This window comes from Coniophora puteana (assembly GCF_000271625.1).
Source record: "Coniophora puteana RWD-64-598 SS2 unplaced genomic scaffold CONPUscaffold_1, whole genome shotgun sequence".
Classification (NCBI taxonomy): domain Eukaryota; kingdom Fungi; phylum Basidiomycota; class Agaricomycetes; order Boletales; family Coniophoraceae; genus Coniophora; species Coniophora puteana.
This window is the reverse complement of record NW_006913053.1, coordinates 949045-964925: the sequence shown is the minus strand read 5'-3', so window position 1 is coordinate 964925 and position 15881 is coordinate 949045. Positions and strand designations below refer to the sequence as shown.

The 15881-nt window shown below is 49.5% G+C and overlaps 6 protein-coding genes across 6 annotated transcripts; 3 read left to right on the top strand and 3 right to left on the bottom strand.

The window, feature by feature from the left end:
* Positions 1-265: 265 nt before the first annotated feature.
* On the top strand, positions 266-2583 carry CONPUDRAFT_161011 (uncharacterized protein; the record flags this gene model as incomplete). Its single annotated transcript, XM_007764907.1, has 4 exons — positions 266-804; positions 866-1542; positions 1967-2131; positions 2194-2583. Exons 1-4 carry the CDS (start codon positions 432-434, stop codon positions 2581-2583), a joined length of 1605 nt encoding a protein of 534 aa, XP_007763097.1. The 5' UTR covers positions 266-431.
* Positions 2584-3052: 469 nt separating this feature from the next.
* CONPUDRAFT_34507 (uncharacterized protein) lies at positions 3053-3858 on the bottom strand (the record flags this gene model as incomplete). Its single annotated transcript, XM_007764187.1, has 3 exons — positions 3053-3148; positions 3205-3278; positions 3393-3858. Coding segments are annotated over 3 exons (636 nt in total), but the record flags the coding sequence as incomplete, so codon positions are not given.
* Positions 3859-5262: 1404 nt separating this feature from the next.
* CONPUDRAFT_140867 (uncharacterized protein) lies at positions 5263-7808 on the bottom strand. The gene is made up of 17 exons (XM_007764906.1): positions 7784-7808; positions 7607-7726; positions 7372-7541; positions 7147-7281; positions 7076-7085; positions 6992-7011; positions 6912-6944; positions 6681-6857; positions 6588-6618; positions 6496-6528; positions 6370-6446; positions 6259-6316; positions 6115-6213; positions 5947-6057; positions 5853-5893; positions 5768-5793; positions 5263-5715 (listed from the first exon to the last, which is right to left on the bottom strand). The coding sequence occupies exons 2-17, from the start codon at positions 7632-7634 to the stop codon at positions 5571-5573; spliced, it is 1194 nt and encodes a 397-aa protein (XP_007763096.1). The 5' UTR covers positions 7635-7726; positions 7784-7808; the 3' UTR covers positions 5263-5570.
* A 698-nt stretch (positions 7809-8506) lies between these two features.
* Positions 8507-9448, top strand: CONPUDRAFT_78641 (uncharacterized protein). The gene is made up of 3 exons (XM_007764552.1): positions 8507-8728; positions 8787-9291; positions 9341-9448. Exons 1-2 carry the CDS (start codon positions 8671-8673, stop codon positions 8975-8977), a joined length of 249 nt encoding a protein of 82 aa, XP_007762742.1. The 5' UTR covers positions 8507-8670; the 3' UTR covers positions 8978-9291; positions 9341-9448.
* A 1028-nt stretch (positions 9449-10476) lies between these two features.
* Positions 10477-11398, top strand: CONPUDRAFT_148295 (uncharacterized protein; the record flags this gene model as incomplete). Its single annotated transcript, XM_007764905.1, has 10 exons — positions 10477-10545; positions 10621-10630; positions 10686-10705; positions 10761-10793; positions 10846-10942; positions 10995-11023; positions 11076-11106; positions 11173-11205; positions 11257-11333; positions 11387-11398. 10 exons carry the CDS (start codon positions 10477-10479, stop codon positions 11396-11398), a joined length of 411 nt encoding a protein of 136 aa, XP_007763095.1.
* Positions 11399-12161: 763 nt separating this feature from the next.
* CONPUDRAFT_114319 (Zn-dependent exopeptidase) lies at positions 12162-13971 on the bottom strand. The gene is made up of 6 exons (XM_007764904.1): positions 13554-13971; positions 13331-13497; positions 12880-13275; positions 12690-12829; positions 12484-12634; positions 12162-12426 (listed from the first exon to the last, which is right to left on the bottom strand). The coding sequence occupies exons 1-6, from the start codon at positions 13927-13929 to the stop codon at positions 12361-12363; spliced, it is 1296 nt and encodes a 431-aa protein (XP_007763094.1). The 5' UTR covers positions 13930-13971; the 3' UTR covers positions 12162-12360.
* Positions 13972-15881: the final 1910 nt, after the last annotated feature.

Here is a 15881-nt window from a genome sequence, read left to right as displayed (position 1 = left end):
GATATGAGGAGGTTGATCGCCTCGGTCACGGTCTCGGATGAAGCGAGTAGAATAGAAGCATAGCCACTTACCAATCTGGGATATGGTCTTCTGTCCCGACTCCCGAGGCCCGACGTCGGTATGTACTTGCCTTTTCTGCTCCCGTGTTTGTTGGTAAACCTCGAGTGCATTGAAACGTCGTGGTCTGGATCACCTCCGTCTTAAAACTGACTTTAGTCTCGTCAGTGATATAGAGTCTTGACGCACATCGTCGGGATATAACAAGTACAGTACAGCCGCTCCGGGAAAGCTTGTCCGGAAGCAAAGTAGTACAAACATTGTAAATTAATTCCGAAATATCCAAAAAATCAATCAAAGTCCCTCGAGAGCATCGTCGCGTGCGTTGTCCTCGCTGCTATTCATCCGCTTCCGTTCAAAACATCGACAAAACCATGCCAATGCACTCAAAACACATCCCCGACTATCCCGAGCCCCTCCCCGACTACACTGAGGAGGAACTCCAGGCCATGTCAAACGAAACGTTCAGAGAATGGCATGCAAATTTTCGCCAGCACTGTGCAAATGCCGACGACTACTGGAATGCTGTTTTCGCTGCTGGATACGACCCTGCTGATATCCAGCTCAGTGATGACACCGATGGAGATGGCCACAGCAATCGTGAGGGCTCACCTGACAGTCTCAGTGAGTTTCTCTTGTACGACCCCACCCGTGCTCCCACCAATGGAGCTGCGATTGCTGTGATACCCACCAACACTACCGAGAGGTCGGTTGCCGATGAAGGTGGAGCGGACAAAACTGCCAAAGGTGTGAGATCAGGCCAACACCGTGATGTTAACTAATCCCTTGCCTCTGCTCGTCTCCTCAGAGCGGCTTGTGCTCCGCATCCCCTCACTCTCAACCAGGAAACGGATGCACGGGAACTTGATAATGGACAACCAGGACGCCAGTACAGCACCCCACTTGCCCCAGCCCACCTCCGGAGCCCTGCCAGATGCTAAGAACGACAGCCCGATCAAGAAAAAGACGAAAACTGAAGTCGTACCTCAAAAATCCACGCACCAAGTGCTCCCAGCTTCAAAACCTGTCTCGTCTACACGAAAGGGTCGCGGACGGCCCCCGAACCCAAGCACAGCCGCTCTCAGCTCAGCAGTGAAGGCCCCAGACACGTTCACTGTTTCGCTAACGGTGGAGGTCATCTTGTATCCGAAGGAGGAGAAGGGGAGGGGCGGTCGGGTGAAGTTTAAGGAGCAGGATCCCCTTAGGTATGGTCCTAAAGTTATCACTCAGGAGGCGGCTGCGTCGTGGGAGGGCTTTCTCGAAATGCTAGCCCGTTTGGTCCAAACGAAGCCCGACAACCTGATCGTAGCGTCAATGGCCTGGAAATGGCTGAAAGAGAGGGGTAGTGGGCTTCCGCTCACCAGTCCGGATGGTCTGACGACCATGGTGGGGCAAATCAAAGCGAATGCCACTCCTTCTACCGTGGTGGTTGTGACGATGAATCCCCCAAAGAAAAATGCGAAGCTCCTAAAGGCCACAAGAGCAGTAAGTACCTCATCATTCGCGTTGGCTATACTAATATACTGTTTTAGCCATGTGTCGCAAAGTTCATTTTCCGGTTGCAATGAGTTCTTGATTGAGTAACCGTTGAAACCTAATTGCAATGGTAACGAACGAATCCAATTGATTGCAAGCTTCTTGAGACTTCATTGCAATGAATTGCAATGCCTCGTGTCCGTTGGGATTACATTGTAATTAAACTACAAGCGAAGGGTCATTGCAACCAATATGTAAACTTTGCGACATGGGCGGGAAGCTCTGATGTCGAGCCGGATGAGTTTGGCAGTGAGAGTGAGAACGAAAAAACGGAAATGAAGGCTGCAAGGGTACCGGCAAAGCTATTTGATAAAAAGGTGAGACCCCTGAGAATCACGCCGCTGAAATCGTGCTGTGCTCAATTCAGTCGTAGCTCTCGCTCGACAAGACCCTGCAGCCAATCGTGCAACAGCTGCAGGAACAGTATCCAATTGGGCAATGCCCGGCGCACCCTGACGTTCATTGCTTCTTGTACGCACCACTGAACCTCCACTATGAGTTGACATCCGCGCGTGTCCGGGTGTGGGCTCACGCAATTGTAAGCTCTTTATTTTTACGTATTCATCTAATAATGTGCTCATCGGATTATTAATTGTTCAGAGCCGGAAGGAGACTGATGCTCACCGGATCCCTTTCGGTGCTCCATTCTTCAAGAAGGAGGATGGTCGGAAGTTGACTGGGACTCCGACAAAGCATGCAGCCCCCACCGAAACCTTCGGAGGAGCTCAATTCCCAGGGGCCAGCTACGGAGGACCTGGCTTTGGTGCGCCGGTACCCTTTGCTATGCCGTATGGTGCAGGATGGAACATGGGTCACGGTATGATGCCACAGGCTTACCATCTCGGCGGCTACGGAGCACATGGCGCACCGCAGATGCACTACGCCGGTAACCCCTATCACCAGGATGGCAATGGTAATTCGGGCTTCAGTTACGAGGCGAACTCGGGTAATTACGAGGTGGGGACTGGGCCTGACCAGTGGTTCAATTGAACCACACCTTGCATTTACGTAGCTGCTATTCAACTAGTAGTAGAACTATCATAATTTGCTGGATATTTTGTAGATAAATATCACGTTCTAGCTTAGGGTCTTAGGTAGCAATATCAAAGGGCGTTTTGATGATGTAACAGAGACGGAACTAATGATACCCACAGTCCCTATACCACCCACAAGCCTTATCCCCTGTTACTGCAGTCAAACAAGCCTCACGCAAGTCAAGCTCCGGGAACTCGTTGTCTCGAAACAGGTGCCAGTTCCGGCGAAGGTAGTGCTTGACTAAGTCCACAGATGAGTCAAATGTACAAATCAGGGAGTACTGCCTTACCGCAACTGAAGCTCTCTTCAATCGGATTGAAGTCGGGCGAGTATGGGGGAAGAAAGAGCAGCACACAGCCTGCAAAACAGCACGACATTGGGTACAGGCTTGTGGGGGTACATAATCTAGGGACATACCTGCCGCATCAACCACCTCTCGGACAGCCTCGGACTTGTGAATTGCGCAGTTGTCCATGACAAGAACACTTCGTGGGGCTGGGTATCTATTCATAGTAGGGAGCTATGTCATAAGCATTAGTAGGAGAGACTCGGACGCACAAAGATGATAAGACTCACCAGGTCATTCACAATGAAGTCGAAGAAGATCTCACCATCAACCGAACCCTCCACAATGCGCACCACCTCATAGCCTCGAAGCGACAGTGCTGGTAGTATACTGTAACGCACACCCCGTGCCAAAGGTGCTATCTCTGTTGGTCGTACTCCGCATTGGGCACGCCCGTAGCGTCGGTAAAGTGTGCGACCATCCTTGCTGCTCTCGTCAGTGAAGACCAGCTGCTCTGCCGTGAAGTTGGCAGCTACATCACGTCTCCATGCATCTCGGGCAGCCTCATCTCGTTGAGCAGCAACTCGACCCATCACCTTGCGAGTGAGACCGAGAGAAATGAGGGTGTTGCTTAGTGCAGAGGTCGAGATCTGAGTGTGGTGAAATAGTGCGAGCCACTCAACGATTTCGTCAAGGTATAGGTTCGGGCTCTCGATCAGGAGCTGTCTGAGGTTCTCTTTGACGTCTTCATTGAGTGCAGCTGGACGTCCACAGAGCTCACGAGCCGGTGCAAGTGATCCCTTTTCGTCGATGCTGTTGAACCATCGGGATATACTCTTCTCAGACACCTTGAGGATGCGAGCGACCTCCTCATGTTCGTGACCTTGCTCTACGAGGTCCAATGCCCGGATCTTGATATCTTCACTAATCGTTCGGTAGACCATAGTGATATATGTTCGATTTGAGAGGACAATGAGGTGTTATGGCCGTCAGACGGCGGACGACATTTTACGACGACGCGTTCGGCGCATTCACGCGAATTTTCGGAATTAATTTACATTATTTGGCCTACTTTACACTCAGACAAGCTTTTCCGGATCGGCTGTACCCTCATTTCCTTCGGGGGCTTAAGCGCGTCCAAAAAATCAAGTTTGAGCATCAAATCGTACAGGTATGAACGTTCGTTCTGACAACTTCAAGTTCCCGAGCATCCACAGACATCGATGGCTGTGGGAACAGGAGACAGCGCTGATTCGGAACTGATCTACTATGGATAACTTATTAACTCGAGGCCGGCGTGCTCTTCACATGTCAATAGCTTGTTGATAGCAGCACTCGAGAAGAGATAAGCTAGCTCATTCACACTCTCCTGGCTCAATTTTATCCAGTTCTTTGCGTTTAAAGTGGTATGTTGTATCGTTCCACATTTTCCATGAAGCATGTGTGACTATCTTTCTTCAATAAGTCGCTCTATAACATTCGTTTGTACGCCTCTGATTCACTACAGAGGAATACGTCCAGCAAGTTCCAGATCGAGCGATCTTCGCAGCCGACACGTACAAATACTAACGGCATCCGAGTTCTCGTTTGTCCCAGGTCAATTATCAAGCTCGGAAACATCTGGACCAGCGCCACCAACCCGAGATTCAGCGCCGCCTGCATGTGCAGCACCGGGGGGGAGTAGGTTCTCGAGGACGGTCGACGCAAATAGGTCCCAGCTCAAGCAGTAAGCTAAGTCTAAGGATATTTATTGTAGAGTGATAAGTACATGCACTTAGCTCAGTGCTAGTCGAGTGCGTCGGGAGAATGATCAGCGGTCCTAGCTCTTTACTGACGGATCTGAGATACCGGCAACTGAAATTCAGCTAGAACTTCCTTAGATCCGATTCAGTTCTCTTATGACATGTGCAATTACTTAGGTGGCGCCCCCGCGTTGATGTCTGACCAAGTTGCGGCGCCTCTACGCACAGTTTTATGCGAGATCTCAATATTCAGCACCGGTCCTCAATTGCCGTTGAATCAGAGCCCTGGAAATTTTGTTACAGGTGCACTGCGTGAGTGAATGAATGCTGTCCACGAGTCGATCCCAAAAATTGGGGACGGGCAAAGCCCGCGGGCGTGCCCGTCGCTTAGACCAAGCTACCTTATATGGAGACGTTAAGATGACCCAGCCCCTGTCGCTGAGAGATGGGGCTAGATGTCGAGTGCCATCGAATGAGGGCGTAATTTAAAAAAGTAGTCACTGAGACTTGTGGCCAGTCGACCAAATATATCAGATCTCAAATTTTGAAGCAGTAGAGTGTGCCGATGGAAAGTTTTAGGGAATGCGAAATTTATCGACTTTTGGCGGAAGATTTGCCATTCGAAGGCAATATAAAGTCTACTATGTCTTTTTCTGAGAATATAATCTCTGAGAACTGTACACATGCATCATAGCTATGCATTAAGTGTCTCTAGAACATTATAGCGTATGTTGTGCAGGAGGAGTTATGATTTCTTTGGACCGCGTTTGACTGTGTCACTCGGGATGGTTCCTATACGCCCGATAAGGCAACTTGAGACTAAGCGAGCCGTACGCTCTGGGAGCGGGCGCCCGCCCCCACAAAAATGGCGTGCTGATACGATAACGTGACTGTAGTTTATTTAGAAAGAAAGGTCATGCGGATGTCATAGGGAGCATCTCAATGTTGACTACTGTTGTTGAATCTTGCCACCGCGAATGACTGGAGCGGTTCTCGTTCCTGATCCACAACATACGGTGCATCCGCGTGGCCAGGATGGCGTGGATGATTACCTGCAGGCTGCGCTCTCGTTCAAACGGGAATGTATGCATGGGAGCGAAATGGTACATACTTTTCAAACATTGTACTATAGCCATACTGTAGATGGCGCGTTGAGATGGACATATTTTATTACCGCAAACTACAAAGATGCTTACCTGGGTTGTCAAAGCGATTGCCACGTTCAGGATAGAAAATACTAAGCCATATGAGCTGAAACGTCACCGAGGCGATGGAAATGAGTATACTCACATAGGCCACATGTGAAGTAGAAAAGGTTGTGTTGAAGCAGAATGCCAAAAAGTCGCCCCTTGGTCTCTCGTCTAACCCGGTATCCTTGAACAATATTGAGGATAATGAGCTCTAACACCAGAAATTCTTGTTCAGAAATCGCCCATTGTGATTAGAGTATATCCCTACCTATCTCGAAAGCAATGAGGAGTATATACGGAATCGAAGTGAAGACGGCCGGATACAACAGGAAGCACCCTGTGACCTGTGCACCAGGAAGAATAATGTCTGATGCCTTGAGATTGACACAGGTGAAGAAATAGATGCACTCACAACTAGATCCTGGTACAGAAGGCAAGAACGAGACCACAACGGTCAAGACTATGGCAATCTTCATGGTAACATATTTGATATTGGCCGATGGCTTGTGATGTAACCACTTACAATAAAACTCGCCAAAATAAGAGCTAGGATCCGCTTGTCACATTTCCACACCGCATAAGTTCGGAGGATAAAGAGGGCTTGATGAGAGCATTAGTGGCGTTCGGGCCTTGACAAGTCATTACTTACATTCGGAACACAGGACGATTAACAAGCTCAAGCCTGATCAAAAGGTCCGCGTACGCTCAGCATAGGCCTGTCAACTCAAAGGCAGAACCCACCCGAAGACACATCGTCGTATAGGTTGCACATCTAGTATTTGCCAGGCCTGTCTATTGGTTTGTGACGTGACCACTCTGATGATGAAGACTGACCGCTTCCGACTCCCCCGGGTCAAGGTTGACTGTGCGAGCCGTGAATAACCTATGCGCAGCGCTACATACTGGCAACACACGGAATAGGTGAATGCCCAACATTGCAAACGGCAGAAATCTTGTTGCCAGGTAGAGGGCCTTGATCCGTCGTACATATGAATATCGGAGGAAAGAGATCTGTGTAGCACGTCTTCAGGTCGTTGGATGCGTGCGTGAAGGCTAACCACTCGCCTCTACGTCAAGGGTGACTACGTAATCGTACACCTAGATCATGCTCGTAAACAAATCTCTTCGCAAGAAGGACTACGCACCCAAAGTGCTGCTACAGAAACTTGGACGCAATGAGGAAGTTGAATATCCACGCTGGGGCATACCACAATGTGATGCTTACGTACCGTAGACATACTAGAGCGTTTGTCGCCTCAGATCCATGACCATGGCCAAGTTTCAGCAATACTGCACTTACGTTAAACGTCTGGTAGCTAGTCGCCGCGTCTACGAGGGCGGTCCCATCTAGGGTCGTCATGATACGCGAGACCAAGGATCTTTTGGACGCCCGCAACAGTCCTCGAGATATATGTATGCGCCAGTATGGGCTATCCTAAGTACATCATCAATCCGACATCATGGGAGACTGGCTCTATGAGCCGATCCCTCCGGCATACGATGGAGAATCTCGAAAACAACGAACCAGTTTGAACAACTCGTCGACCTCATTTAAATTTTTCTCCCCAGGTTTGCGACAAGTTTCATGGAGGAATTCTGACGTTGTCAAGATAGAAGCGATTTTCCCAAGAGGGCTGGGAAGGCCCAAGCTCGGTTCCTGGATAACGAGGGAAGAGTAGATCGAGGGTGTTGATCCTATTGGACACTAGTTAGTCCGGTGGGAAGAGCGCGAGCTTGACGAGGCCAGTGGCTGCCGTCACCATCACAACGCAGAAAGTCAGCTGACATCTGCTGGGGTCACATTCTTTGGATTCTTTGGATATTCTTTGGATTGGTGAGCGGCAGTTCGAGTCTGATCGACACGAAGCACGAGTGTAATCCTGATAAGGCTGAGTGATGCGGGTAGTTGAGTAGAGGTGCATGAGGAACCCAATTACATAAGCGTTCTGATGATTGCATTCCTGTTTCGGGTGGACCGTAAGTGTGCCCAAGCTGTTGAAGTCGACGAGCAAAGCAAGAGCAAAGGCAGACAGAGAGCACTACGCACTTCGCTGAAGCGCCGACCGGGACCTCCGGATCGAACCCGAAGCTCGAAGCATAGGATCGTGGGATTTCTCTCGGCCAGCGCCGGGACGCGCCAAACCCTGCGTACTCCCTGCGTTGGTCCGAACTCAAGCGAACCCGACGCGTCTTCGAGTCTCGACATTACTACAAGCAACTAAGCAACTACAAGGGACTCCGATCTGCCTTGGACTGACGATGGTTGGTTCAGTGTGTCTTTCCACCATGCCACATTGTGAAATGGTAGTGACCTCACCGAACGTCCACTGTGAAGGCGGAGATACCTGAAACTCATGTACGTCAAGTGTGCTCGTACGTTAGTAGTTTTCATGTATTATTCATGTTTTCGGAACATCATAATAATGTAGGTGATTCATGATAATCATGTACAAGGCCAAGATCGAACAACTAACGTTTTTGCAGGATTCAATGTACTTTCTCATGTCAAAAGAACATGATTTCCGAGGCGACGAGACACGATTGAATGCGTAGCCAATAGTTTTAATGGCAAAATGCAATGATTATCACACAATAAAGCACGCAAAATTCCCTGCAAACGCGATGATATTCATGGATATCTATGGATATCTACACAGGGAGTGACTTGTACTCAATACACAGAACTACCATCAACCCCTTGAACTGCCCAACGCCTGGAACTTCTTCGGCGCAAAGTTTCTGCTGCTATCATCATCCGAGTTGTCTCCATCAAATGCATGACAAGGGGTGCAGACACAAATGTTCTTGAACGCCGCGGCGAGGGATGCCAGCCGAGGCTCTCGCGCAACTAACCTACTTGTGGGAACGGGCCAAAGTAGATACTAACCAGATGCCAATGAGAGTAAGTAGACGAAACAGTGTGAATTAACGAAAACATACCAGACACGATGTCTGCTCTCTCCCCTAGTTTCGCACCACTGTCGCTACCGGGATCTCCGGGAGGGGACTCGGCTCGTTTCGAGAGCGTGCTCATACGTGGAAGCGGAGCAAGTGCGTCAAAGTTCCCTAGAATACAAGCGTCATTGTGGGACACTTACGTGAGCCCACCTAAATATACCGCGGGCACATGATCCATCTGACTCTCGTTCAGACGGAGCACGTCTGCGAACGTGCGTGCCTTCGCATGCGGCGCCCATTGCCACGCGTGCTCCCTCTGCGTGTTGGCCACCGTGAAGGCCATCTGCACCAAGTGTAAAGGTGCGGCGTGCGTCGATGATGGTTGCAAAGCGAGCACTTATACTACAACGAAGGAACGCCGTCAGCGGAGGGCATGGATGCATTGTCCATGAAAACGTCGAGCAGGTTGATCCACGCCGTGAGGACCTCAGTGTGCCGTCACATCCGATTGTACGCTTGTCCACACTGACGATGGCGTTGATCATCCCTACGACGTAATCAGCGCCTTGTTTGAGCGGCCCGTTAAATCGACTTACGTGAACTATGCCATGCTCGGCGAGAGCCTTAATCACGAACCATGAGGGCCGACCTATGTATGCATGGTGTTGATGTTGAGTAGTAATGTGCTAGAAGGAGAGATGGGCTGACAGCGGAGAAGGCATATACGTGGACGGTTGTTAAAGATGATTTGTAGACGGGCCATAGTAGCGGTGTCGTGTCCGTTGGTGGAATGTAAATGTTAACTGACAAAAAGGCCAGGCAGTCTGATCCAGGAGCTGCCACAGAAAGCGTGAGTAGGCGGCGTGAGGTGCAAAGGCGGTGGACAGGAAGAGGGAGAGATGGCGGAGGCCGACAGGTGTCAAGGAGGAAGAAAAGACAACGCGAGAAGAATAAGTTCAACATTTGCATTTGTTTGTTAGGAGTGGAGCCACCGACACCACCGCGACGTCACCGTGAACATGGTTTCGCATTTCAGTCCCAGGTACATGGCTTGATGAATAGGTCCGGGTACATGACTTCAAAATCAGGTCAAAGGTATGTGATTTTAGCAAATCAAACGTCAGATACATTAAAATCAGGTATATACGCGTTTGCAGTGGTCCGCATCCAACCCAACTCTCACTCCTTCTATGATCGGCCGACGCTAGCTTCTTAAACTCCGAGTTCGGCTCACGAATGCCGCCATATGCATGCATTTTAGGTTCAAAAAACGTTCAGAACGATAAGGCATCAAAGAAGGCTCTGATGCTGGCTCTGATTGAGGTGGATGCATTTCCCCCTCCAATGAATCTTCCACTTATCTACGTCACATCTGCCACTTATTCTTTCAGCAGAAATTTGTAGAAACGCATAGCACAACATCCCACTGCGCCTCTTAGAGATAAGTACTGTATAGCGTACCATGCGTAGCTGCTCGCCAACGGAGGCACAAACTTTCGGGCTCGATCAGACATGTGATGATTTAGATGATCTACCAGCCCATGTGCCTGCCAATGATTCTCGAGAGCAACAACCAAAGCTGTGATATCCGTCCGCCCGGACATCACTCCAAGGATGGCTATTGCGACCGCAGAGTCCACTAGTCACCGCAATGGCAAACACGAGCTTTTCCTCTAGTCTTAAGCTTCACTGGCACCCCCATGTCGCCTGCCTCAGGTCCTGACTACTATCTATGGCTCAGCTGTCGGGCCACTCGGAGACATCTCTATCTGAGCTCGTGGCCAGCTTCCAGGCTTACAACGTACGTCTCTCGCGTCTGTGAAGTAAACTGAGAGGTACCAGGCATACACTGATTGCGCTTGCGCTCTCTGTCTAGTACATATATGGTGCGTGCTTGCTATCGGACCGGCGCTCCTTCTTCAGCTCAACCTATCCTCAAAGTCGCGATTGCTACTTTCTGGGTGTGTTATAAGGATTTGCTTGTCCAAACGGGGGAGTTCTTATCCCGTGCGTCAGACCTACGACTATTGCATCACGTTCGATAAGGAGGTGTGTGCATAGCTCACTAATGACGCGTGCTTTGCTCAGCTTCTTCTTGTAGCTCTCGTACCTTCGGTATGCTACGGGGAGGAAGGTCAAGGCATGGTACATGCTTACAAGGACGTTGCCCTTTATGCTATTGCCTCTGCATCTGTACTGTATGCACCGCCTCTCTCGCCCTTGGTGCGCTTGCTGATTTCACCACCCTAGATGATAGCTTACCACCCGACAATGAATCGGTGAGAACGGTTCTCGACTTATGACACCTACAGGCTTATGTCTTTGGTGCAGAGATGCATACTATTGGATAATGTAGCAACACGTGAGTCACGTCGGAGCGTTGAGCGCAATTGATATCAAAGATAGTACTGATGAACGACCCATCCAGTTATTAGCATCCTCATCATTGTCTTCTCAGACGGTGAGCTTCACGCTTCTAAGATTTACACATTCGCTCATGTCTTTGTGGTAGTGCTGTTTGCAATCCGCACTTGGGCCCTATGGAACCGCAAGAAAATCATTGTATTTTCAATGTTAACCTTGGCCGTTGTAAGTCGTATTGGGTCACCGCAGATTACTTGCTGAGCTTGCCATGTAGCCAGGCCTTGTCATAACTGTACTCGTCACTCTCTTGACGCCTGGATCAGGGGATCGACGTGAGCATTTGCCTCAATGCATCGTGCGAGAAACGTGAAGCTGACTTTAATGTGTCAGATGTGAATGTGACTTCGAGAACTTCTGTCACTGGCTGCTTTCACGAGAAGCCAGGAGCGATGACGGTGATCCCATTTGTCTTTTCAATCGCTTGCCAAATACGTACGTCGTTTCATTCTCTCGCCAGTGCAAGTGTTTCTGACATTTTGCTTCGTTCAGAGATACTCATCCTGACACTCATACGTGTTTTTCGGACGTATAGAGAGACTGGAGCGCGTCTCTTCAAGGTACTAGTCCAACATAGTGTTTTGTACGTTCTTTGCAGCATAAGTGAGTTCTGACTCGACGCTACATTGGCTAAAGTCAGTCTCAACGCATTGCTTCTGTCTAGCATTATCAGTCGTGAATATCCTTGGTTTGCTGTTAGCGCCTGTAAGCCCTGCTCGCAAATGAGACGACTTCTTGCACTGATAAACTGATCCGTAGGATGCATATGGCCTCATGTTTCAGGAGTACGTTGCTTTCATATCCTTTAATACGTTCGTTTCCTCACTTGACTAGCTTGCAGATTGTGCTACAGTGCACCCTTGCGACCCGCATGCAACGCTCGCTATGGATAGCGGGAGATAAGCGTGGGCGGGACCCACGCTTCAGGAATGAGACGCACCACATGGAACTAAACATGACCTTTAGATGGCCCACCGGCTTCCTATCTACTGAAATGGGCGACGTTGATGAGTATCGACCAACCAACAAATCGATACCATAACGTTCATTCTTCTGATATTACTTGTGGATGTGACGACCGTACGTTATGTAATACCTGGTGAAAACTTGACGAATGGCAACCGAACGGCAGTCCCGTGCATTAATAAATGCATTTGAGAGCTTTACCCTACGACAGGTTGTACGTCGACAACCTTCAGTCCATCCAGCCGCCGAGCTCAACAGCAAAGCCAACTGCGAGCTTCGAAAACTCCAAGGCATGCTATGAAGATCATGCAATGTCAGAGACCATCCACATGCATGAATGGATTAACGTTACCTCAAATGAGAACGAGCCATCTTCTAGGTCCAATCGGTCGTCAGCTGTGTGGATATATGGGTTGAGATCCTTGAACGGTTCCGCCTCTGTCGCAGCCGTTGCCGCAAATCCAGCTCGGTGCCATGACATGTGGTCCGAACCGGCTCCGGGGCTAGAAAGTATCCATGAGCAAAATTTGAGGTGACGCAAAAAGACTTGGAGCTGACAAGAGTTTGGCCCCTTGGACGACGGAATCACAGTACTCCTCGGCTAATGATAGTGTCCAGTTCGTCAGCGATGGGTGAACATCCGTCGTGATAAGGGTGACGGTGGGTGTTGTTCCGGGTTTGACGTATCCAGTCATATCCTACGAAGGATGTCAGGAAAGAAATAGTGATATCGACTGGGATTACTCACGAACTGAACCATAGCGCCGACCTTCTTGCCCAAAGCTACGTATTCCTTCACCACCTCCTGGCTTCCGAGCAGTCCACCCTCCTCAGCTGCGTACCAGTGAAACTCAACCGGCGCTGCGGGCTTGAACCCCGCCTCCACGAGCGTGCGGAATGCCTCGAGGATCGTGACTGTGCCCGAGCCGTCGTCGTCCGCGCCGGGTGCGGGGAGCATCGGGAACTTGTAGTTCGCAGAGTCCTGGTGTGCGCCAATGATGATCCGCGGGAGGACGTCCTGGTGTGATGAGGAAGACGCGCGACCGCCGGCAGGCTCAAAACGCGCGATAATACTGGATTGAGGGAAGGAGTGGGGGAAAGTTTCTACAGAGAGGCGGGTGGAAGGTGGGGCATTTGCGACAATCTAGAATGTATGATGTGTTAACTTTCTCTGGCGCTCAGCTACGACAGCAACATACCTCGAGCACTTGGTCAAAAATCCAACGTGAACTCTTGACTCCGTATTCTGACCGATAGAATCGGTTGTAGAAAGACGTGAGCGTCTCAAGATTCTTTCTCAGATTATCAACGTTAAGCAAAGAAATGGCCTCGTTGACCTTCGTTTGCTTGTGAATGTCAGGCCAGGCTGATTTTCTTTCAAAGTTAGAGAGCAGTGACAGACCGAACGGCTGAAATACTCACACTTCACCTCTTTCGCAACCGCGCTGTCCACTTCAAACACTTCGAAGTTGGTAAGGTCAATGAAGGACAACCCCTCCTGCTTCAGACGCAGCTTGTCTCCTTCCGTCATCCATTGCCTTGGCTGGCCAAAGACTTCAAGCAAACGAGGCTCGTCCAACATAGCGCCGTAGACAGGGTCCACAACCTTCATAGCAGCAACAGGATCGTGGTCGTGGAATGCCAGAAGACCTTCCACATACGCCTTGTGGTCCATCTCCGCTGCTGCACCGTTGTCCGCAGAGAACACACTCTGGTCGTGGGATTGTGAGGAGAATGCGAATGACCTGGACGCGAGGAGGCTTAAGGTCACGAAGGAGACTAGCTCAGTGGGCTTCATGATGTCGCGCGTTAGGTACGTGGGTTCTGCAGAGTAGTGGATGGCACGGGGAAGAAAACAAAGACTGCATATTGACGACGGCAGGGAGATAAGGTCCCCGACTGGTCTCCATGTTGCCCTGCCTTCCCCACGCGACCTCGCGTTCACCCGAAGGAATAGGGGCTATCGGCACCAGATGCGGAGCGCTAACCCGTCCGTGCACATTCAACAGATGTCGGGATTTACAAGCTCATGGAAGGCACATACACATGCACGACATGGTATCCTTTTAGCTATGTGTTTGATCTATTAGTTCCAGCATGTGGTATGGGAAAACCCTTACGTTACTAGATACTTACATGTACATCTACAGAATATTAATGCGGGTTTCACGATGGTCCACTTGATCTAAACTCAAGGTCGACATTGGAAGATCCCGGGCCGGTGACTCATTGTTTGCAGACGTTCGAACATCCATCATTTGTCTGGTATGGACGATCATCGATCAAATGAGCTACAAGAATGGAGTGCAGGACACGTCTGGGCCAGCAATGCTTAGGCCCGCCTTCATAGTAATGTATACATGGCATACAGTACAAGATTCAGGGCTATTTTCTCGTTTGGTGGATTTAATTCCGGCATATGATAATGCGATGGAGGGCCATCCTTACATTTTGACCCTCAACTAGAATATAGAGCGTCACGGCTTCAAAGGAATGAACTATTAGACCAATGATCGTACGGAAGCAAGAGTGACTGCAGCTTACCATGTATCATTATGTATTAGATAGTGATTGATTCCTATGATGTGGTTAGGATCTGCTCGCGAGAAGATTCAATAAAACTCACCCTCGATGGCAATAACATTGATCATTCTCGTTAGATTGCGTGTTGCTCTGCCTGCATGAGTATCCACTGTTAGACGCTGTGCACGGTCCATTCAATATTAGATGCAGACCCGCATATGAGCATAAACTTATACAAGAAAGGTCAGTAATGCGTTCTTTCCGATAACTTTCGGCGAGAATCACAGATATGACGTTCGACTTGCTATTCACTTAGTCACCTGGCACATTCCCCTAGACGGAACAAGCAATCGTCAGAATCACTTGCCCAATCGTGGAACGCGAAATATACACCTGTAGCTACTGGTTTCTCCGTGCTTGCCTCGGACGCGGGAGCACACGGAAGTTTCCTTGCTCATGATCCAAGTTGGGTGATCTTCCACTGCTGTGCTGCATCAGCGCTCTGATGAAGTGAGGTAAACCTGGTGATGGAGAAGACTTACCATACAACCACCCACGCCGCACGCATATGCCTAGCGTTCGGAACGTTCTCGGCATATGCGGCATTTCTGGTAAAATGCAGGTCTCCGCTGAGAAACAGAATGTCTGTTTGCTGATGCGCTAGCCACCTGAACACTCAGAGTATAGTGATTTCACCGGTAAAGACAGCTGCTGGGGACTGGCATTTGACTGATATGGTTGATCTCGTCAACTGCGGTGATCGCATTCAGGGGTAAGCTGGTCTTGAAGTCGGTTTGTGCAAGCAACTCGAATAGAGTACAAGCTGAGACCCTTTGAACTGACACCTCGAGCTGTGAAGTATGTCATGAATAGATGTATACCAGGCAACCTTCATGTTTGTCTTTGCGCGCGTGGTTGGGAGAGCAGAGCGGAATGTTACATCGCCGCGACTTTGGTATTGGAGCGGCGAACCAATGTAGATAGCACATAGTGCTCCCGAGAGAGCTAACGTGTCTGAGCACTCCATGTTGTCAGGCAAATGCTGCCACTTTAACATACACTGCAAACATTTCTCAATAATAGTGGCATCACTATTTGAAAATTATTTTAAAGATTAAGGTGAATGGGTTCAATAATTAGTTCCTCATTATTTAAGAATTTATCAAATACAGGAAAGGAACGCACCCGTTATTGACAGCTGAACAGCCCTGTCTTTGATAAAGATGA